General features: G+C 50.2%; 1 protein-coding gene across 8 annotated transcripts; it reads left to right on the forward strand.

Moving 5' to 3' along the window:
* The first annotated feature begins 316 nt into the window (after nt 1-316).
* On the forward strand, nt 317-23102 carry Scly (selenocysteine lyase). 8 transcript variants are annotated; one of them, XM_006529743.2, is made up of 13 exons: nt 346-470; nt 1426-1491; nt 2550-2662; nt 4791-4891; nt 7296-7476; nt 10336-10463; nt 10673-10837; nt 11819-11925; nt 17511-17547; nt 19086-19169; nt 19614-19713; nt 21060-21135; nt 22099-23097. In XM_006529743.2, exons 1-13 carry the CDS (start codon nt 418-420, stop codon nt 22250-22252), a joined length of 1365 nt encoding a protein of 454 aa, XP_006529806.2. In that variant the 5' UTR covers nt 346-417; the 3' UTR covers nt 22253-23097. The 8 variants fall into 8 exon arrangements, 5 of the variants coding, with proteins under 5 accessions (XP_006529807.1, XP_006529806.2, XP_006529809.1 ...); XM_006529745.3 differs by lacking the exon at nt 346-470 and adding an exon at nt 676-707 and having other exon boundaries at nt 22099-23091; XM_006529744.3 differs by lacking the exon at nt 1426-1491 and having other exon boundaries at nt 317-522; nt 22099-23091.
* The last annotated feature ends 87 nt before the right edge of the window (nt 23103-23189 follow it).

A 23189-nucleotide genomic window follows, 5' to 3' on the forward strand; every position in this document is an offset into this window, starting at 1 on the left:
GCCTCTCATTGCACCGCGCATCCTAACACTTTTACTTCCATGAACTTTGCGGCGACCGGTGAAGTCACTGGTCCTTCTGTCACTAGTGACAGCCCAGGGAGGTGGGCTCCCAGAGCACGGTGCCAGTAGCTGGAGCACCCAGATGACTCGCCATGAGCGGCGCGCGCTTTGCCGATGACCGGTTAGATAGGACCGGCAGCGCGGTGGCCCTACTAAGGTAGTCTCCAGCTCCGTCCCACTGCCACCTGACCCCACATGACCAATCAACCAGTCAGGGGCGGAGGCAGGGCCCGTGCGGCTCACAGATTGGCCAAAGCGCGAAGCGCAGCCAATGCGGATACTCCGGGACCCGAGGCTCCGCCCATTCAGAGACTTCGGGGCGCTCAGGCTTGGGGTGACCTGCCGGCGATCAGGGGGATGGACGCGGCGCGAAATGGCGCGCTGGGCAGTGTGGAGAGCCTACCCGACAGGTGCGCTCCCTTCAAGGAGCCCGCAGGGCCTAGGGACACCTGGGGGACCTCAGTGAGTGTATGGTGAGGCGGGAGGAAGGGACACGCAGAAGCGTCCGGCCACAGGAACCGGGAGAGAACAGGCTACCGCCCAAGCTGAGGGCAGAAGGGGGCCCACGGGTGACAACTGTGCCGAGTGTGGCCACATCATCCTCCCGCGTTTCGGGCTTCTTCCCAGGGAATGGGCTCTTCCTGGAGGTTGGAACTGGCAGCCGAATCGCGATTATCTGCGTTTTACAAGAATCGCCGCTGCTTAGAGTCTAGGATGGCGTGGCTGTGGGACGGGGGGGAACGGGGGGGGGGGACGGGACTTTGGGGCCCATTTGACCACCCGAAGGTTTAAAGTGGGCTTTGGGGCGGGAACCCTAGGAGCACCAGGACAGTGGGGGAGACCTGCCTTCTCTTGCTGTCCACTGGGCTGTGGGACCTCCTCCCCTGGCGCGCAAGGAACCGGAGGTCCTGGCTCAGCCTTCTCCCACCCAGGAATGTGTTATACCAGAAGCCCCCTCTCCATCCCCATCTCATTTTTTTCTTCTTTCTCTTTTCTCTTTTACCCCCGGTCCCTCCTCCACCTCAGCCCCATAAGGCCTCGATATGTAGTCCAGGCTACTCCTGCCTTCTCCGATATGGTGGAACTTGCCTATAATCCCAACACTGAGGACAGGAGGATTGTGATTTGGAGGCCAGCTTGGATCACACAGTGAGAACCTGTCTCATAAAGGCCTAAGCCTGGTGGCTTGAGCCTATACCAGACGTTTATTAAGCAGTTTCACTTTCTCTAGGAAGCCCGCTAATAACAGAGTCAATCGCTGATAAAATGCAAACCATAAACCAGTTCGGCCAAGCTATAGATGGGAAAACCAGTCACTTGGCAGGCCTATGGGTGTGCAGCACTTTGGGGGCTCTTTATTTCTAGGAAGGAACAGACTTGGGACACAGGCAAAGCCTGCGGCAATGGGAATTCCAGCCCCAGGGTGGTCAGGTAGGTCCACATTACAAAGCCCAGCCTTGCAAGATCAGGTGACTGCGTGGCACTTAAAGCAAAGATAGGAGATGAAAGCTTCTTCCTGCCTGTTCTGCCGTGCTCCCCTGGACATAGTTGGGCAGTGTGTGCTGGCTCACCACTGCATCGGCTTGAACACTGGTTTGATGTAAAACCAAGTGAAATAATGACTGTTTTCAGGCCCGATTGCCTACCATAGAGATTTCCGAAGGTCTGGGACCCTGGTGAGAACACAAGCAGATAACTCTCCTTAGGGAGGGTCTCTGGGGCTTTGAACTCTGTGTCCTGTGGATGAAGTTCCTACATAGGAAGACAAAGCCTGCTTGTTCCTGGAGCTGCTCATCACTTGCTCCCTAGAGAGGACACTAAGCATGTGACTCTTGGGTCAGATGATGAATGGGTCCACAGCGGAAGACAGGGAGGGAGGGAGGGAAGGAAGAGGGCCAGGCTGCGTGCGGCCTACAGTTTCCAATCGAACCCTGGAGCCTCATCCAAACAGATCTGCTGAAGCACAGACTTTAAAAAGTTTAGGTAGAGTGGGGGTGGGGCAAGAAAAACTGAAAATGCAAGTTGCCCCAGGGAGAGACCTGCCCAGTAAAAGCCAGGGAGGGGACAGCCATAGCCCTGGGAAGCCTCCAGCAAAGATGAGTACAAAGCTCCTTCCTAGAGGCAGTTCCTGGAGGACTGGAAGGGGCAGATGGCTCCAAGTTGTTGGGAAATTACCCAGGGGAATGTGGGACTCCCCAGCCATTGGCAGATCCTTCCTCCCTCCCTTCCTGGAGTTGGGCCGCATCTCTGGCCTCCAGCCATCAGTCAGCCTCATGCTAGGGGAGATTATGGCCATCTTGTATGGGGCAGCTACTGGGTGACTGGAAACCATGGTGTCTCCCATCAGGAGGGAGAACATGGAGAGCTGAGGTCTAATAGCCTACCTGGGCCTTCACTCTAGATGCAGAAGACCCTCACTGTGGTCCCCCAAAAGAGTATTGCTGCTATACTCTGCCTCCCCAAACTTTACAGGCTATTCTCTCTTCCAGGAAGGTCTATATGGACTATAATGCCACCACACCTCTAGAGCCCGAAGTCATCCAGGCTGTGACAGAGGCCATGAAGGAAGCCTGGGGAAACCCCAGCAGCTCCTATGTGTCAGGTAATCTAGAAGAATCCATGACAATAAAGGGAACCAGAAGCCTCTTAGAGAAAGTGTATACTAACCTGACTTGGTGGCATGTGCCTTTAATCCCAGCACTCAGAGGCAGACTGCTCTCAGAGTTCAAAGCCAGCCTGGTCTACAAAGTGAGTTCCTGGACAGCCAGGGCTACCTAAACTGAGAATCCGTGTCTCAAATAAAAAACAAACAAAAATGGGTGGGGGTATATAAAGTGTATGCTTACATGAGATGGTTTTGTTTGGGAATGGGGTGGACTTTCATTTTTCTTTCAACTTTAAAGTTAGTACAATGCCTATATTGCTTAACAGAATTCCCAAGAGTTTTTTTTTAAGCACACTTTAGAAAAATGGAAACAAAATAATTACGTTCTAATCTTTAAGCATTGTGTCACTAAAGTCTACATAGTGTCTTCTATGTAAATTAGCATCATGTTACAATTATATACCTGACTTGATTCTTAAAGTCTTCTGTCCCTGTATGATATCCTAGCTAGGAACTACACATCCCACAGGCTGGGATTAAAGGCATGTGCCACCACTGCCAGGCTTATAATTATATTCTTACTTCTTTCTAGTTTGCCTTTGTGGTGTAGAGTTTTAAATTTTTGCATTTTTGGATGATAATTTGCTTCAAGTCAGTAGTCAAAAAGACAGCATTCCACATTTTCTCCACAGACTTGGAGGCTAATCATGCTTTGCCTTCCTAGTTAATGTTTATCAGCAGAAGGCAAGGGCCCCGCACCCAGCCCTGCACTGTGTAATTAGGGTAACTAAGACAAGCCACATTAATGATGGTTTATTGGGAAATGAGTGCCAGCCAGGGGACTAAAGATGACCCAAGCTAACTGATCTGCCACCAGGTCTTACTGGTACCTCTGTCCCTCCGTAAGGGGTTTGGTGGGTCATAGCAGTTGCTTATTGAAAGCTCCCCAGCAACTCAGTGACACAGACTTTCCAGATCAGATGCTAGTCACCCATTAACTTGTCTGTTGCCTTATTTCTGGACATTGCCATCTGCCTAATGTCCCCTGTAGTATAGTCAAACTTCTGTTAGGGTACACTAGAGAAGGCCAAGAAGATTAAGGGTCAACAGGAAGTGGGGCACACAGTGGGAGACCGTTGCTGGCCTGGGTGACATCCCAGCTGCTTTCTGTTGATATTTGAGTAGAAATGCCAAGAAAAGTGAAAATCATGAATCACAAATGTTTGCCTGTCTTGTTTTCAAGGCAGATGGGATCTCACTGTGTAGCTCTGGCTTCCGGGAATTTACTCTGTAGCCCAAGCCTGCCTCAAATTCACAGAGATCCACCTGTGTCTGCCTCCAGAGTGCTAGGATTAAAGGCATGTACCACCACCCCAGCTCATCACAGATGTTTTAGTGTGTCACAGTATTAGGTTTTAAAATCTACAGCAATGTGTGCTGAGGTTCTGTGGGAAGAGTTTGAGTGCTCCAGATGTGGCCTTGCTTGTAACAGCCAACAGCATTTGGAAGTGAGCGGAGAAGGGGAGAGGTTCTGGCCTACTGGGCAGCATGGGAAAGCTGGTCTGGACCCAGCATCAAATGTAGGGACCACTGGTATGTTGGCTGAGAGCCGCATAGAGCCACCTTCCTCTGACACAGTGTTCAGTGCAACTGGGCAGCAGCCAGGACACCTAATTGAAGGCAAATGCTTCCAACCTTCCTCCTGTGTCTCCCAAGGCTGACCTGAGGTTGAGAGAAGGCACTGGCTGACCGGGTGTGTAAAGCCTCATGTTCTGTTTGGTTACTTCTGTGGTTCCTTGTCCTATCATGAATGGTGGGAAGGTGGGCGGCTAGCCATAGCACCCCCTCCTCTAGCATCCAGTAAGAAAGAAAAGCTGTGCTGGGGGAGCCTAGATTCCCCCCAACCAAGCTGCCCCTGGCTCTCACTGAGTTCCGGTGGTGGGCACTGACTTCCTAAGTCTCTCAATGTGGCCCCTTTGCTGATGCCCCACCAAGTGGTAGGAAAGTGTGCTCCTTTTAGTGGGTGTGTCTCCTTTTAGAATCACCCCAGTCCTTGGCTTCCCTTATCTAGTTGCTCTGTTAGATGTGGAATTGCTAGTAATGACCATGTTTTTTGTCCTTCAAGGTAGGAAGGCCAAGGACATTATAAATGCAGCTCGAGCGAGCCTGGCCAAGATGATAGGTGGAAAGCCCCAGGACATCATCTTCACTTCTGGGGGCACCGAGGTAAAGCTGCTGCCTTTACCAAAAGGCAATGATGGGGTAGGGGTGGGGTCACATCAGGAACAGTTGTTAGCTGTGGATCACAGGTTACTTCAGCCACAGCAGTTTTTAGATTAAAAGTCAATTGGTTTGGGGGTTTTTTGTTTGGTTGGTTGGTTTTAGTTTGTTGGTTGATTGGTTGGTTGGTTGGTTTTTGCTTCTTGTTTTTTGTTTTGTTTTGTGTCTGTAATAGGCATTGACCAGGACATAAAAATGTCACTTAGGAAATAGATCCAGTAGAAAAGAACTGGTGAGACCTCCCAGGGAGGTGACAGACATTTCCTGGGGCCTCCTAAGAAGTTCTGACCCTGCTTTGCAGATTGGAGGATGTGGGTTCTTTTAAAACCAATCAGCTGACTCAGTACAGCCTCTGTTAAAATTCTGACAATGAACTCTCACAAATGAACTCATGTAGAAGCTAAGAGTCAAGGCTTCTGGAAGATTAGCTGCCCAATGAGAAGGGTGGACACTCCCCAAACCAAGACTGTAAGAGCTCCCATAGCTACGCAGACAGCTTTAGCAAGGATAGACATTTGGTCAGAGACAGTGTGTCAGTGCGAACACTTGCTGCGAGACTAGGTGGCCACACATCTTGCCTGCTCAGGACAGGCCTGGACAGCCATTGTCCATACAGTAGTAGGGCATAAGACTGTCATGTGAGTGAGTGGGCAGATCGTAGGGAACCCTGCCTAACTGTGCTGCCACTGGACCCAGGAGTCAACTTCTGCTGTTCAGCAGAGATGGGACCAAGAAGTGACATTAGAAAGTCCTTAGCTGGGGGCTGGAGAGATGGATTGGCGGTTAAGAGCACTGGCTGCTCTTCCGAAGGTCCTGTGTTCAATTCCCAGCAACCACATGGTGGCTTTCGGCCATCCATAATGGAATACCCTCTTCTGGTGTGTCTGAAGACAGCTACAGTGTACTCATATAAATAAAATAAATCTTTAAAAAAAAAAAAGAAAAAGAAAGTCCTTAGCTGCTGCCTCAGTACCTCTGTAGTGTCTGACAACGAAAGGTTTCTCAAAGCAAGTGTGGATAGGGTCTACTTTAAAGGAGAGCATTGGGCTGGGCAGCCGAGGCAGGAAGATCACATGTATGAGCCAAAACCAACCAGGGAGACACTGAATTGTGTTCCAGCAAACAGTAACAGATAAACTTTGCATTATCGGAGAATACTTCAAGGAAAGTCAAAGAGCATTTGAAAAAGGCTTTCATCTCACGGAGCTGACCAACAGCTAGCACCCAGGACAGCTGGGGGACTCGCACAACTCACAGGGGGATAACAGCCAGCAAACGAGTCAGAGACTTTGTATTAGTCAGCGGTCTCTAGAGTCACAGAACTTATGGGTCATCTCTATATAGTAAGGGAATTTGTTGATGACTTACAGTCTGTAGTCCAACTCCCAACAATGGTCAGCAGCAGCTGTGTGAATGGAAGTCAAAGGATCTAGCAGTTGCTCAGTCCCACAAGGCAAGCAGGCAGAAGGAGAGAAAGAGTGTAAATCTTCCTTCTTCCAACGTCCTTATGTAGGTCTCCAGCAGAAGGTGTGGCCCAGATTAAAGGTATGTACCACCATGCCTTTAATCCCAGATGACCTTGAACTCACACGTCTCCCTGTCTTAATGTTTGGAATTCATAGCCACTATGCCTCAAGATCTCTATACCAAGATCCAGATCAGAAACTTCTATCTCCCAGCCTCCAGATTAGGATCACTGGTGAGCCTTCCAATTCTGGATTGTAGTTAATTCCAGATATAGTCAAGTTGACCACCAGGAATAGCCACTACAGATTTGAACACAGGTGCGGCCATGAGGGAAGCCCCAGGGCTTTCTACCCTTCCCAGCCTCTCCTGACCAGTGCAGAAGTGTAAATGCTAGTGCTAACTGGGAATAATGTACCCTGAGGCAGAACAGGTGACTCACAGGCTCTGGGGAGAAAAGAAACTCCGAGGCAGATTCTGCTGGCCAGGATCTGGGGCCAAATACTGTGTGGAATAGCTTGCGCTCTGATGGCAGAGGTATATTTTAACTTTAATTTGATTTTTTATTTTTTTCTTTTATCTTATATTTGTGCCTGTGTATCCCTCCAGCTTGTGTTCCTCCAGCGTGGGGTAGAATTCTTCTTCTTGTCAGATTTATGTAATATGAAAGTTTGGGCTTACTAACAAAACAGACACACTTGAAGTGAGCTCTAGAGTATTTAATGTTCGGAGCTGTCTGAAGGCGCAGGCCTGTCAGGAGGTTGGTTTTCTCTGGGTTTTTCCTTTTGCTGTGTTAGGCAGGAAGGAGAATAATGAGCGATTGAGAGCTTCCTCTCTCTCCACTGGCAGCTTTGGTGAAGGCTCTCTCTCTGTTGTGTCTCTGCAGTCAAATAATTTAGTAATCCACTCTATGGTAAGATGCTTCCATGAACAGCAGACCCTGAAGGGGAACATGGTTGACCAGCACAGCCCAGAAGAGGGGACCAGGCCCCATTTTATCACTTGCACAGTGGAACACGACTCCATCCGGCTGCCCCTGGAGCACCTGGTGGAAAATCAAATGGCAGGTTAGTGACCGTGGGGACCATCCTGGACCTCAGTGAGGAGATAGAGAGGCCACTCAGAACCCGGTTCACACACCCTGCAGACGTGTGTACCGAATCATTTTGGCCTCTTCAGAAGCTGATGGCTGTTCCCGGCTGTTCGCACTGTTCTTACGTTCAGCTGTTATGGATAAAGCTGCATAAGCTGCCTAGGGAGAGTGTTTGTGTGGGAGTTGGATCGGAATTGCTGGGTCGTACAGAAACCGAGTTTAAGCTGAGCGGTGGCGGTGGTGGCCATGCATGCCTTAAATCCCAGCACTCAGGAGGCAGAGTCAGGCGAATCTCTGTTAGTTCAGTGCCACCCTGTTCTATGAAGCTAGTTCAGGGACAGCCAGGGATACACAGATAGAGAGACCCTGTCTTGAAACCATATGTGACAGATTCTTGGGTAGACTTGATTAACCTTAGTCTTTGCTTTCCAGTCAATGTCACCATCTGACACCACCACCGACAGTCTCTTCTCTTTGCTGGAGCTTCTTGTCCGTCTGTTCTGTCGCAGTCACCATCATCGGGCCAACCTCTGTGGTCTTTCGGTGCCTACCGTCTTTTCACACTGTCTTGGCTATTTTGTATACGTCTCCTTTGTAGGACTCTCTGCTCATGTTCTTGGCCTTTCTGGTTTTATTTTTGCTGTTTGGTGGTGTTGGGGATTGATCACAGGACCTCAAGTGTGCTAGTCCAGTACTCCACCGCTAACAGTTGAGGCCGCCAGCGGCCCACGTGTCTGGGTTCTAGCCTGGGAAGCATCTTGGAATCTGGAAGAAAAGAGGGAACTAGGCGGCACGAGAGAGAATGGAACCAAGACATCAATCAGTCTGATCAAGGTTCAATTTTACTATTCCGAGACAGCAGGTTATGAAGAAGGGGGAGGGGCCCATTCCCGCCAAATCATCCTTGGAGTCCAGTTGCAGGTGACCACGTGTTTGGCTCCAGAACAGCTAGGCGGCAGGTAGTAGCAGTGGGAGTGGCAGACCGATAGGGTGGCAGGCTCCACCCCTGATGCTCTCCTAGCAGTCAAACCTGGCCAGCCAGATTTCAGGCTGAGAGGGAGAGGTTACAGCTCAGTCCCTTGCCCTAAGTTTTACTGCTTATCTTTCTATTGACTTACACGAATTTCACATATATTTGACACAAGCCAACTAACTTTTGATGAGGTCTACTTGCTTTTGGCTTTTATTTTTGTTTTCTGTCTTGTGTCATATATAAGAAGACTTCACCCTACCCCATGTCATGAAGATGCCATCCCAGCGCCTAGTAGGTTTTCAGTTTTGATTCTTTTTTTTTTTTTTTTTTTTTGGTTTTTCGAGACAGGGTTTCTCTGTGTAGTCCTGGCTGTCCTGGAACTTGCTCTGTAGACCAGGCTGGCCTCGAACTCAGAAATTCACCTGCCTCTGCCTCCCAAGTGCTGGGATTAAAGGCGTGCGCCACCACGCCCGGCTTCAGTTTTGATTCTTACGGTTAAGTCTGTGGTGCACTGTGAGCTAGGAGTAAGAATTTGTGTCTTTGTATGAGATTGGCTCTCTTTTTATGTTTTGAAAACTAGATTGTATGTACAGCGGTGCAATTGAGATATTAAACAATGCTCTAGTAGAATGATTTGATATGGTTTTATCTAACCTCTTGCTTCCAATCTCTGTATCACCAAATCTGACATTTTGCTCAAAGATGGAAGGTGACCCATTGATGACAGCCATAAGAGCCACTGAGACATCCCATGGGGCTGGTCTATGTGTCCTCTAGTGTGGTGGAACCCAGCCCTGGAACCCCAGCTTTGGTTCACAAAGTTCCAGGGGTGCTTCTCTCCAAACCGTAAAGCCCAGACCACCCTGTGAGAGACCCCAACACCGGCCCAGGTGGGAAGAAAAGTGGGAGACACATCCAGATCCCCAGAAATGGCTTCAGATGGATTCCTTTTGTCGTGTCTTGTCTGATGCCTGACTCTATCTGGCCCATGTGTGCTGGCCTGTTGTCCTTCTATCTTTTGTCACAGTAGGGTTTTTAAAATAATTTTTCAATATAAAAGTGAATTTTCTTACAGATTCACTTATAAGAATTTATGTAAGCGAGGCTGGCAAGATGGCTCAGCAGGTAAGAGCACTGACTGCTCTTCTGAAGGTCCTGAGTTCAAATCCTAGCACCATATGGTGGCTCACAACCATGCGTAATGAGACTTGATGCCCTCTTCTGGTGCATCTGAAGACAGCTACAGTGTACTTATTTATAATAATAAATAAATCTAAAAAAATAAAATAAAATAAATAAAAGGATTTATATAAGGAATGAATGTGCTGCCTGGAAGAGCAAGACATGCTGAAGAAGACTTCTCTCTCTCTCTTTGGAGATGGAACATAGTTGATCTCATATTTTGCACACATCCATGGTCATGCACAAATCCATCCCAAGACACAGAGGCTGGAGAGGGCTTGCGTGCACTGGCTGTCTTTGTTCTGACTTCTCTAAGGAGTGTCTGTCTGCAGATGATGGGACAGCCAGCTGTTAGACTCCACTGACTGTGGGCAGAAATTGGCTAGAACCTATCCCAGTTCTCTGTGGGCCTTTTGTCTGGCCCTGGAAAATCCTCTTTTTGCTATTTCTCCCTGGATGCAACTGCTAATGTGTCACCTAAGGTATTACCTGTTGCCATGGTGAGGCTAACTTCCTGTAGCTACTCACTACCTAAGCCTTGCTGTTGTGAGGCCTGAACTTCTCAGTGGACAGCACTTCTAATGGCTTCTGAACTTGGATGATACATTCCTCGTTTTAAAAATAGAATTGTGGAGTTATTTGCACGGCTAACCTTAGTATATATGTTTTGTATCTCAGAGGTCACTTTTGTCCCAGTGTCGAAGGTGAATGGGCAGGCAGAGGTCGAGGATATCCTGGCGGCTGTCCGTCCCACCACATGCCTTGTGACCATCATGCTGGCCAATAATGAGACCGGCGTCATCATGGTGAGTTGGCCTTTTTCTTTTCAAGGAGACCCCGGGGTGGCAGGAGCTTGACATGGATATTTCCACGTGTCTGCACCAGGCCTGGCCTTTTTTCTGTCCTTGACTCTGTGAGTAGCTTAGCTCCACCCTTGGCAGCTCACGTCATTCATTCTGCTCCCATCTAGTCAGAACCACAAACTCATTGTGATGTTTGCTTCTTCTTGCTTCAGCCTGTCTCCGAGATCAGTCGGCGAATTAAAGCCCTGAACCAGATCCGGGCTGCCTCGGGGCTGCCCCGAGTCCTGGTGCACACAGACGCTGCTCAGGCACTGGGGAAGAGGCGAGTGGATGTCGAAGACCTGGGCGTGGACTTCCTGACCATCGTGGGACATAAGGTATGTACACACGGGCTGCCTTCCCTCCATATTGACTTAATAGTCTAGGCAGAGTGGAGCCCTCGGCACCGCTATCCATGACCAAATATGTCATGTCGTTATCCAGTGAGCTCCAGGTGCCCGATAGGGATCAGGTGCTGAGATGCAGTGACAGCAACTCAGGAAGGGCCTTGTCCCCAAGAGCTTTCGGTGCATGTGTGTAACAGCTAGGATGACCTCTGACAAGCGGTGACACAGATAGCAGGGCACCCCAACCCACACGGAGCCGGGGAAGGACATAGCTACGGGTTGTGTGGGGGATGGATGGCTGTGGTTGCCCGGGAAACACGCAGAGGCCTCATCTGCCCCCATGGAGGACCCTGCCAGCATAGGAGAGATGGGCCCAGGAAACTGTTGCTTCCTCTAACTTGATTCAACTATGACTTCTCAGCAAGAAGGTTTGGTCTCAGTGACTCTTCAAAGTGCAGTTCAGAAACAAGGTCACAGCAAAGACCCTCCCCAGAGCTTCTGTTTGGCTTTCTGGCACCTGACAAGGACCGAGACGTTCTGTCCTCTGTTGTGCAGCACAGTCCTTAGTTGGTCTCTAAAGGAGCACACAAGCTGGCCTCGCACCCTGACACTTAACCCTTTGCCTCTTTCCACTGGTTGGCATAGAGTGCAGGCAAAGCCCTGGGCTGCCATTCTGGCCCCATCCTTCACAATCCAGTTGTGTCACGTGCGGGCTCCTCTCAACACAGGACTGGAACAGGAATCCAACACCTGCCAGTCCTTAGGCTGGGCTGGACCCTGAACCTGAGGGCTCTTGTGACTCTCATACACCAAAGTCACAGCAGAAAGACAGCCCAGGCCACGAGGAGATGTCAGGAGCATGCTCTCCCAGAGCTGCCCAGAGCACTTTGTGCCTCTCGCACTCAGAAAGGAATGAAGCAGGCGGCCAGGCAGCTCCCAGTGAGTGAATGACTGGTTTTCCCTCCCTTCCAGTTCTACGGCCCCAGGATCGGTGCTCTGTATGTACGAGGGGTCGGTAAACTTACCCCCCTGTACCCCATGCTGTTTGGAGGTGGACAAGAGTGGAATTTCAGGCCAGGGTAAGGTTAAAAGTCCATGAGCTTCTGTCCGGCTGACCAAACGCTCCTGTCAGAAGAGTCAACTACATTTCACCATTTCTCTCTCTTAGAAGTGCAATCTACATCACCCCAAACCAGGATCGGTCCTACTGATTGGTTTCCACAGTGGGACTCAGATCTGTAGTGTCTTGGGGGGACTCAGAGCATACAATAGGAGATCCCCTTCTCATAAATGCTTCAGAGTATTGGGTTCCCTGTGTGCTGCAGCGCTCTACTGTTCTCTGCAGTGGGGGCTCAGCAAGCACAGAGGGTGCCCCGTTTTCCTTTGTGAGAGCCTGGGTCTCCACTACCTGCGTGGTGTTTTACCCCCAAATCAGTGCCAGCACCACCTTTGTTAGGATGTCTGAGGAGGTGGAGACAGTGTCGGCTCCTTGGCACGCACGAGCTCCACAGCCAGAACCAGCTGTTTCCACCGCTAAGGGAAGGCAAGAACTGCCTCCATCTGAAGCCCACAGGCAGGCAGGCCAGCCAATCAGGAAGAAGAAACCCCAGGCAACATCTGCTCTAGCACATCCTCATAGGATAGGACAGTGCGCTGCTCCTCGCCAGCCATCACCAAATCCACCCCCAGGCTTCCACCCAGAGGCTGTGTGGAACACCTCAGGCCTCATCATGGTGTCAACAGAGACCCTAAAGGGACCCTGGAGTCTCCACGCCTCTACAACAGGACACATCCTCTGGATAGCAAGTGAGAGCTGTGGCTCCTCCTTCTCACTGGCAGCATTGGGATGCAAGCCCTTTCTCTGCACAGCAGAGTCAGAGCGAGTCAGGAAGAGCAGACAACTGAGCCAAGATGCAAATGTGAAAATGTCCTGGTATCTTGATGAGGACTAGAGAGATCTTAAAGCAAGTGTAAGGAGATCGCCAACGGATGCCAACCCCAAGAGAACAAGATGAGACAGCAGACTCCATGACGTTCGTGACAGCAAGGGATCTTGGGAGCACTCGAGATGAGTGAGGGATGGGGAGCACCATGTGAAGATCCAAGTAAACATTCAAACTAAAGTCTGTAGTAACCAGGGTGGCTTTGTGGATGGACTCACCTAGTCCTGCAGGACAGTGGGTCAAAGGAAAGAAACAAGGGAATGAGAGGGAGGGAGGAGAGAGAGAGAAAGCAGACACCAGGGATAGGAAACTGGACAGAGCATCAAGGACCTCGGAGGCCATCAAAAATGGTGTGACACATGCGCTATTGATCTCCCCAAATGAGAGAAGACAGAACAGGACTAAAAAATGTCACTTGAGGAAATAGAGCTGGCCATACTGGCTCGCGCCTTTAACCCCAGCACTCAGGAGGCTGAGGCAGGTTGGAGCTTTGGGAGTCCGAGGCCAGCCCTGCTACAGAGAGTTTTAGGACAACCAGGGCTGCACAGTGAGACCCTGTCTTTAAAAAAAAAAAAAAAAATCAAAACCAAAATGGTGACGATGGTGATGGTGATGAAGATAATGACAGATAACCAGCCCCTCAGATGTAGTAGGAGACATCCCACGGATTCAGAAGACTTGAGGCACAGAACTAACAGGCAAAAAGCCAGGGTAAACAAACCTAAAGAAATGTATACTGAGACATTTAAATGTGTAACAGTGCAAGATAAACCCTTGAAAGCAACCAGACAGATGACATCTGACAGACAAGAGGAAAGCGCTTTGAATGACACTGGCATCCGTGGTTATGCACCTTGCTGAGAACAGTTAAGCTAGAATCTCACACCTGGTGAGCGGGTCTTTAGGTTTGAAGAGGAAGTCAAGGTGTGGCCAGATGAAGAGAAACTGAGAGAAGCTGAGAAAAAACAAACAGTAGGAAGCCCTTCTCCTCTGGGCTTTTCTTGAAGCATTAAAAAAAAAAAAAAAAAAAAAAAAGATTTGTTGGCATATGAAAGATTAGAACAGTGTCTGATGCAGTTATCAATGTATATAAAGTGAATATTTAAAATAGTTGTGTAAAGGAGAAGCCGTAGAAGAAGGGATATTCCTATATATGTTTGGCATTTGTAGACAGGACTCATGTATCTCAAGCTAGCCTTGAACTCTGACCCTCCTGCCCTTACCTCTCAGGCACTGGTTCTACAGGGCATGTTTCACCTGACTCTATATCTCATCTGATCAGGTAAAATGGTAATATCAATAGGCTGAAAAGTTTTACTAACACATAGTAGTATATAATATATTAATATAATGCATATAATTTCCATAGTCTCTGGGGGCAGGGATCTTTTACAAATAGATATATCCCAAAATTAAACTTTAAAAACTGTGCAGTACCCCCCCCCCCCAAAAAAAAAGCAAGCAGGAGTGTCTGGAAGAATAGCTCACTGATAGGATGCTCGCCTGGAATGCATGAGGCTGTGGTCTGGGTAGCGCCACAAAAAGGGGGGGGGGGAACAGGTTCTAGTCCTGCTGCCTTAGTTTATTTTCCTGTGATAAAACACTTTGGCAAAAGCAACTAGAGGGAGGAAGGGTTTCTCCTGGCTCACAGTTCAAGAGTTCACGCAGTCCATCATGGTGAAAAGTCCAGGCAGCTGGAGTTTGTTACGGCACAGCCTTCACCAGGAAGCAGAGTGATGACTGCTGCTGCTCTGTTCTCTTTCTCCACATTCACAGTCCAGAATCCCAGCCAGGGAATGGTGCCGCCCATAGTGGGTGGGCCTTTCCACCTCAATTAATGTAAAGAGATAATCTCTCCAGGCATGCCCAGAGCCCCATCTCTTAGGGTATTCTAGACCCTATCAAGGTGACAACTAACACTAAACCATCACAGTTGCCATTTCACTAATGATGTCAAATGTAAACGATTTAAACACATTTCATAAAAGAATTCTTATGGGCTGGAGAGATCGCTCATCTGTGAAAAGCACTTGCTATTCTCAGAGAAGACCCAAGTTCTGTTCCCAGCACCAAGAAACTTGACTGGATCACAACCACCTGTAACTCCAGCTCCAGGAGACCCAGTGTTCTCTTCTGGCTCCTGAGGCACCTACACTCATGTCCACATACCCCACCACCCCACCCTCAGACACACATCTACACAAAGCTTAAAATAATCCTTTTTTAAAAGACACTTCAAATATATCAAGAGAGACTGCCTGAAGTGAAGGGGAGCAGAGAGGGAAGCAGGCGTGCCTTTCAAATCCTCGCTGCGATGGACTCCCTAGCACAGGCAGAGAAGACACTGTGTCCAGTCCACCAAGGAGCGCATGCAGGCACCGGACAGCACTGTAAGTAGAACAGATGTGAAAGAAGAAACAGCTGGCCGAGAGCTCGGCGGTGAACTGGCCCAGCATTTGTGAGGCCCAGGTTTAACTCTCCGGAGAGGAAGGAGGAAGGGAAAACTCCTCGATTACAGCTGGAAACCTCAGGACTGTGTTCTCCACCACGGCGGCTTCATCCACTAAACACAGTGAAGGAGATGGACATCTCCACAAGTGCTGCATCACATGAGGTCACATGGGGCCCTCTCCCCTCCCCCAACTGTAGCCGGGAACTGGGATCACTCACAGTCCTTTAAGCAGGCCTCAGGGCAGTTAAAAATGGAAACTTAGAGAGAGTGCTCTCTAGCCATTGGTGCCTGAGGCAAATGACAGAGTAGAAAAAAATCCCCAAACAGCTGCAAACAAAGAACCCTCTTCTAAACAAAGGAGAGTTGCAGGATTGAGCAGAGACCACAAGCTTAGCCGGCTGAAAGGGAAGTGTATATCTTAAAATGACTGAAAATAGCTGAGAAGAAAAAATGTGAAGACAGGGATGGTTCTAACTAGATCATGTCCAATGTCTGAGGAACATCAGATCTGCTTCCAGAAAAGAAGAGGAGGGGACTTTAGGGTTTCTATAAAGCAGGTGTCACCAGCGTGAAAGGCTGCTCAGAGTCAAAACCACCAGTGTAATCCACTGTGCCAACAGGCTCTCTAGTAAAAACACACACAGAAAAAGCATTTGACAGAGTCAACTCCAATTCGTGTTAAAAGCTCTCAAATGGTAGGGTGAGAGGGAAGTTTCCTAGCCTGGGGAGGGCTCACCTCTCTCACCCTGCAGTTACCATCATCAGCTCTGTGATGGAGACCATGTGTTTGGAAACTGGGTGAAGACCACTGTCAACCTGCTGGAAGTTCTAGGCAGGCAGGAAAAGGAAACAGTGGAAGCCACGTGCTAACCCAGATCAGAGCACGAGGCTGCCTGTGCTGAGCCTCCAAGGAAAGCACTTCCAGCTCAAATGAAGTTGAAGTATAAGGTGAAGCTTTCAGAATGTGTGTGTATACTAGTAGCGGACAGGTGGATATTACAATAAAAATACTCAGGTCCAAGCCCACTAGAATGTTTAGGAATTGCATGCTGAAACTAGAACCCCAGGAGATGCAAACAGGCAGCTTCCCGAGCTCATGACTGAGAAGATCTGGCGTAGTAAACACACTCAGCTCTTTTGTAAACTCCCAGAGCATAGATCAGGGACGCTGTAGACATACAGCACTCAGGTGACATACAAGTACAGGAGGTCGATGGGGGAAAGCCAGCTTTTGATGATCCTCTTTCACAGTCACAAGGTACTTCCGATTCACTTTATATTGTCAGTATTAAGCAGATACCACAGGCAAAGACCGAAGGAAACCAATGTCTCTCATGAGTTTGTGTGAGAAAATATTTATCAGAATGTCAGCAAACAGAATTCTGCAGAACCAAAACGGACATCACAGGCAAAACCATGAATGAGCCTTACACTGACTACACCAGGCATTGTCTCAAAATGGTTTAAACCCAGAGCATAAACTATAAAACCTGTATTAGGGAAGGGAAAGGAAAGGTGAGAACCTGCCAGGACCCAGGCAAGGCAGCAAGTTCTCAGACTTCACGGCAAGCCACTCATTAAAGAAAACCTGGGTAAGCTGGATTTTGTCAAAAATGAACCTTTTTGGTCTGAGTGGTAGCTCAGTCAGCAGAGCTCATGCTACGGGACGAATCCCACCCCTAGTACTTGTGTAAAATCTGTGCATGGCGGCATGATTCTCTCTCTGGCGCTGGGTCAGATGGAGATGGGTGGGCAGATCCTTAGAGCTCACGGACTAGCATATCCCATCCATCAGTGAGCACCGGGTTCAGAGAGACTGTCAGGAGGGAGGTGACTGAGGAAGATACCTGGTTCAACACCCGCTCTCCACATGAACACATACGTGCAGGGCACCTGCATGCACTCATAGGAGCATCTCACATGCATTTAACAGTTGCTCTGTGAACAGCTTTACTACTAACAGACCAGCTGCCTACTGGAAAAATATGTTCATTGACAGACCCGACAACATCAAGAGTTGCCCCGATACATACATACATACATACATACATACATACATACATACATACATACATACCTCAGGGAAGAAAGGATTTCTGTGAACACACAGTTCCAGGTTACAGCTCATCATAGCAGGGAAAGCAAGGCTACAGGGACTTTAAACCGCTGATCACATCCTATCCACTATCAGGATCAGAGAGCAGTGAATGCCTGCAGGCTCAGCGCTCAGCAAGCTTTCTTACACTACACCGTACCTTGTCTCTTGCAGGACCGAGAACACGCCCATGATTGCTGGCCTTGGGAAGGTAAGTCTGCTGATGCCAGGAGTGTACTGATGACAGAAAGCCTGGCATTTCCTTGGCGAGGCTGGAGAATTAGAGCCAGATGTGGTGTACTCGTGTCGTCTCAGCACTTGGAAAGTAGAGGCAGGAGGGTGAGGAGTTGAAGAGACTTTTGTTCTTTGTGGTAGGGTGAGTTGCTCCTGCTTAACAGTTGAAAGGGAAACCCAGGCCGGCGAGATGGCTCTGTGGTGACATTGTCCAGCCTGACGGTCCAAGTGTGATCCCCGAGGCCCACATGGCGAGAAGACAGAACTGACCAGACACTTGCCCTCTGGCCTCTGCATGCGTTTGCGCACACGTGCTAAATAGAATTGTTTTAAGGGAGAAACCCTCTGAGCCTCTTCCCGAATAAGAGATGGCAATGCTGGCCTTTTTGCAGGTGGTCAGGCCTGCTGGCCCCTAGTGAGTCGAAGGCTGTGAGGTACCCAAGTCAGGTGTGGCACTCTTGGCCTGTCTCCTCTGGAGCCTATGCTCTGCTCACTCTTCAGGAATGGCAGGGCAAGAATAGTCACTTCGCATCCACAGGAGGGAAGCAGGGAGAGATGGCCATGCCCGGGTCACTCTCTTTTCATTCAGCCGAGGACCCCAGCCCAGGAGATGGAGCTGCCCACATTCTGGGTGGACCTTCCCTCTAAAGTTAAGTCTTTCTGGAAACACCCTCAAAGACCACACACCCATAGTATGTTGCCATAGTGACTCTAATGCCAGTCTAATTGACAATGGAAAATACCTATCTGCTTAGGGATCCCAGACCACGCAGGTCCCTCCACGTTCTTTGTCATCCTGACATGTCCCCCACTTTCCAGGCCCTCACTCACAAAGCTGGGAGACCCCTTAGGGCTCCTCGTCCTCATTCATGGATCTGGGATAACAGCTGTGGCTGTCTCTTCTTCCTGTGGCATGCCAATCCATCTCTGTCCATTTTCCTGGCCCTCAGCATTGGATGAAGTAGTCCTTGTCCTTAGTTGGGTATCTGCTATGGTTTCTGTGGGCCTCTGGTACAGTAGTTAGCATGACCTTTACATATCACATCGGGTCATCTCAGCCCTGACTAGAGCTAATTACATGCCTACCAGGCACTTACATTCCGATTCTGCCAGCCTACGCTCTCTGAGTGATCTTCACCAAGGCAGGCAGCTGCCCAGGAGGCGCTGTCTGCTGCCTGCCGATGGAAACTCCTATTCCTTGGACCATCTGGGACCTGAGGACCTGTGCACTCCCTTCTCAGGAGTGAGCCTGCTGAGCTAGTTGTGTCCTTTAGTGGACTGATACCTTAGGGGCTGAGATTCCCTCAGGGTTTGTTTGCTGTTCTGCCTGTGACACCTGGATGGAGCCTTTGGGAAGCACCTGGTGACCCTGCAGGGAGCACGCAGGGCATCTTGGCACACTCTGCAGAGGCTTAGCAGAGGCTGGGAAGGCTGTTTACAACTGTCTGGTCTCCAACCCCAGGAGACCCACACTGTCCCCCACTGTCCCCCACTGTCCCGTGTCTGTGTCCCCAGGCTGCTGATCTGGTGAGCGAGAACTGCGAGACTTATGAGGCCCACATGAGAGACATCCGAGATTACCTGGAGGAGAGGCTGGAGGTGAGAGGGCGAAAGGCCAGCCCTGCAGCCTTGTCTATGCACCTGGGAGACGTCCTAGGGTGGGACAGTGCAGGCAGCATGGTGGCACCAGACACTCCCTGAGAATGACAGTCTGGGGACCAAGGGAAAGAGGGGGCAGGACTGGGCTGGAAGTTAGCTGGCATCAGAAATCCCAAAAGGGGACCCTGTTCTTTCTCACAGACGTGATCGTGTGTGAAGGATGAACACACGTTCAGTGTGTTCACTTGTGCTAGCTTTAGGGTCCGTAGTCTACTGCAAAGCTGTTATAGGATAAACACAAGCTGAGACTCCGTTTCCAAAAACATCTCGATATCAACCAGTTGATGGGAAAGGGTGACTTTGAAGTGATCATTGACTAATTATTCCTGGTGTGTGTGTGTGTGTGTGTGTGTGTGTGTGTGTGTGTGTGTATTTTACTTTTAGGCTGAGTTTGGTAAGAGAATCCATTTGAACAGCCGGTTTCCAGGAGTGGAGAGGCTTCCAAACACCTGCAACTTTTCCATCCAGGGGTCCCAGCTTCAAGGTGACTGCTGCTCTTAACCTGGTCCCCGTGTATGTTGGGGAGTCATGAGTTGGGTCTGAGCCAGGCCCTGATCCTGCCCTTGAGTTCTCTCAGCACAATGCAGTTGACATTAACAGGGTGTAGGACATTTGCCAGAGACACTGGTTAGTGCAGCCAGGAGGGCAGAGAGCAAACTGTGCCCAGGTCAAGCCAAAGAAAAGCAGTCCAAGCTAAACAAGCTGGCCGAGGGCAAAGCACAGGATTCCGAGTTCAGGTGGCATCGTCCTGGGAGCACTCATTCCCGAGTTCCCAGACCTGGTGGCCACGTCTGTATGTGTGGCTTCTTCTCTTCCTCCTTCTCCTCTCTTTCTTCTTCCTCCTCCTCCTCTCCCTTTCTCCTTTCTCTTCCTTCTTCTTCCTTCGAGACAGGGTTCCACTGTGTAACCTTGGCTGTCCTTGAACTCACTCTGTAGACCAGGCTGGCCTCAGGCTCACAGAGACCTGCCTCTGTCTCCTGAGTGCTGGAATCAAAGGATCATCACCGCCAGGCTATGATCTATCTATCTATCTATCTATCTATCTATCTATCTATCTATCTATCTATCTATCTATCCATCTATTTTAATGTATGTGAGGGCTGTTTGCAGGAATGCCTGCAGGCCATAAGATTCCATTCTATATGGTTTTGAGAGACCATGTGGTTGCTGGGAACTGAGCTCAGGACCTCTGGAAGAGCAGCCAGTGCTCTTAACCACGGAGTATCTCTCCAGCCCTTGGCTTTTGACTTCTTGGAAGAGGGTGTCACCCTCATCTCCCTGGACCAGAGGGGAGCCTGCTGTCCTGATGGGACATGCTGGGACCTAAGGCTGAAGCCCATGCTTGATGAGAGGAAGTAGTTTTGCTTTCTCAACCCTCCAGACCTCCTGTGGAGGAAGCTATTCTCCATCTGTGCCCAGTGATGACCTGTGTTGATTTAAGTGTGACAGGGATTTTGGGGGTTTAACTACACCAGCATCTCTGGAGTTTTAGGGTTTAACCCAGGCTTGTGAGAGAGAAGAGGATAATGTGACCTGGGTGAGCACAGCCGTAGATAGCCACCCTCAGTACTACCTGGTGCCAAACCTGTAAGCAAGGCAGCCTGTAGGAATCCCAGTGCCCTTGAGGTGGCTGGCTAGAGTACCATTTCAAAGTCAGTCTTAGGAGGCAAAAGAGGGCTGGCCTTTCTGTAGCTGCAGGAAGTAGTTTTCCTGGAGTTCTGCCTGCACTGGGGGAGTCAGCAGGTGGTGGCTGGGAAGCAGGGCCAGAAGGCTGGGAGGGCTAGGAGATGGCTCAAGTCCTGCATCTGGGGACACATTCTGTCTTCACAGGGTACACGGTCCTTGCACAGTGCCGGACACTGCTGGCCAGTGTGGGAGCATCATGCCACTCAAATCACGAGGACCGGTGCGTATTCTTAGCAAAACTCAACTCACAGGGTAATGACAACTCAGAGCCTAGCCCCTGAACTACAGACTCACAGCATGGGAGAAGGGTTCTGCTCCTGGCTGGGAGCAGGTATGGGTCCCTGTGGATCGGAGTGAATGGGTGAATGGGCGTGGCTCTAGGGCAGCAGACAGCAATCAGTCCTGGGTCCAGAGCTGGTGGGACAGTTCAGTGGGCATGTGAATGGTCCCTGTGCTAACCAGGAGAGGAGGACAAGGACCAGGCTCTCCGGAATCAGTGGTTCACAGAAGAGAGAAAGGACCTGGCCACACAGTGCCTGGAGTCCAGCACATGATGGCCGAGGCTCCCTTAGGAGCAGGGAGACTGAGGCCAGCTGGGAAGCAGGGGGGAAGGGGAGGTACAGATGGGAAGGGCACATGGGCTCCCCCAATTAAGCACTAGATGGCATTGCTCAAAGAATGTTTACCATGGCCGGGCGTGGTGGCGCACGCCTTTAATCCCAGCACTTGGGAGGAAGAGGCAAGCAGATTTCTGAGTTTGAGGACAGCCAGGGCTACACAGAGAAACCCTCTCTCGAAAAAACAAAAACAAAAAGGAATGTTTACCATGACTCCAATACAGGAAAGGCCCAGGAGCCAGGGCTCAGTGCAGAGCTGAACATAGTCGGTAGAAGCATGGGAGGAAGGTGTTAGGGCTAGAGAGCAATATGGTTCCCCATGTGAAGCACAAATGGGTACCAGAGAGAAATGGAGAGTGTTAGGGGGGCCTTACCTATGTCGGCTTGGAGGAATGTTTGGGCCAGGGAGTCTGGGGACAGGAAGACCCCAAACGGTGTCATCAGGGCAGGTAGGTGGGCACTGCGGGGACCCAGCACATCCACAGCTTGAGAGCCTGGCTGAGAGGCAGAAGGAGCACAGAGGAAAGTAAGTCCTCACAGCAGCCGATGCTCTCCCTCCTCTGCAGGCCATCCCCAGTGCTGCTGAGCTGCGGCATTCCTGTGGACGTGGCCCGGAATGCAGTCCGGCTCAGCGTGGGCCGCGGTACCACCAGGGCTGATGTGGATCTCATCGTACAGGACCTGAAGCAGGCCGTGGCCCAACTGGAAGGGCGGCTCTAGAACTAGCAGCCGCTCTCTGTAGCCAGCTGGACTTTTACCACTCGATCCATAGGAAACCGCTTGCAAAAGCCCTTGGTCCCTAAGCTGCCCCATCTCAAGAGCTGCGTTGAGGTGACTTGTCCTACTGTGGGGTGCAGAGTGACGAGGGGCTGCCCACCGCACAGAATCCCACCCCAGCACCCATCCTTACAAGCTCAGGACAGCCATGTCACATAGGACTTCTCCCTGTCACCTTCTGACAAAGGCCACAGGGGAATAGGAATATTCCAGTTATCGGGCAGCCTGCCAGGACCGCCTGACCCCAGAAGGCACCTTGGTCAGAAGACAAAACCCAAGTCTTGGTCCGGTGTCACTTAGCTGCTAGTGTGAGAATAGGAAAGTTGATTTTGACTCCCCCTCCTACCCCCAACCCCCCACCCCCGTGCTTCCCCTGTGCACCTACAGACACACCCTTCTCCAGTGCAGCCCTGCCTCTGCCCTCAGCCAGCCACTGCCCACCTGCCTCCCTGGCCTGATGGTCCGCAGATGTCCCATGCCTTGTCCCCGGAAGTCGAAGCTTACCCTGCCTTCTACTCAGGGATCCACCTCCAGCGTGGTACCGGGAGGCTGGTGCCTGAGCTCAGTCTTTGCCAAAGTGGGAAATCTGATCATTTCTCGCTCAGATTCCATTTTAATTTTATTTTGCAAAAGGCTGTGCCATCTTAAGGATGTGTGGCACACATCGCACCAAGGTTTATATAGGAATGTCTTCCTGGAGGCTGCTTTTTGGGTCTGTGGACCAAAGGATGACGCAACCCGTGAAAACAGTTGTCAGAAATTAAATGAACTAATGAAACATGTCTGCACCTGCTGAAGTGGCCTGGGCTTTCTCTGGCGGTGGTGGGAGAATCTCTGTCTTGCTGCTCGCAGGGATGTACACTTGTCTATCTGAGCTGAA

This window comes from Mus musculus, chromosome 1, assembly GCF_000001635.26.
Source record: "Mus musculus strain C57BL/6J chromosome 1, GRCm38.p6 C57BL/6J".
Taxonomy (NCBI): domain Eukaryota; kingdom Metazoa; phylum Chordata; class Mammalia; order Rodentia; family Muridae; genus Mus; species Mus musculus.

Excerpts from the sequence above, each read along its gene's own strand:
- Scly (XM_006529744.3), top strand. The coding sequence starts at position 332 with ATGCGGATACTCCGGGACCCGAGGCTCCGCCCATTCAGAGACTTCGGG. Across the intron at positions 10,464-10,672 it reads ATGAGACCGGCGTCATCATG|CCTGTCTCCGAGATCAGTCG; the intron begins GTGAGTTGGCCT and ends TTCTTGCTTCAG. Across the intron at positions 19,170-19,613 it reads ACCTGGAGGAGAGGCTGGAG|GCTGAGTTTGGTAAGAGAAT; the intron begins GTGAGAGGGCGA and ends TTTTACTTTTAG.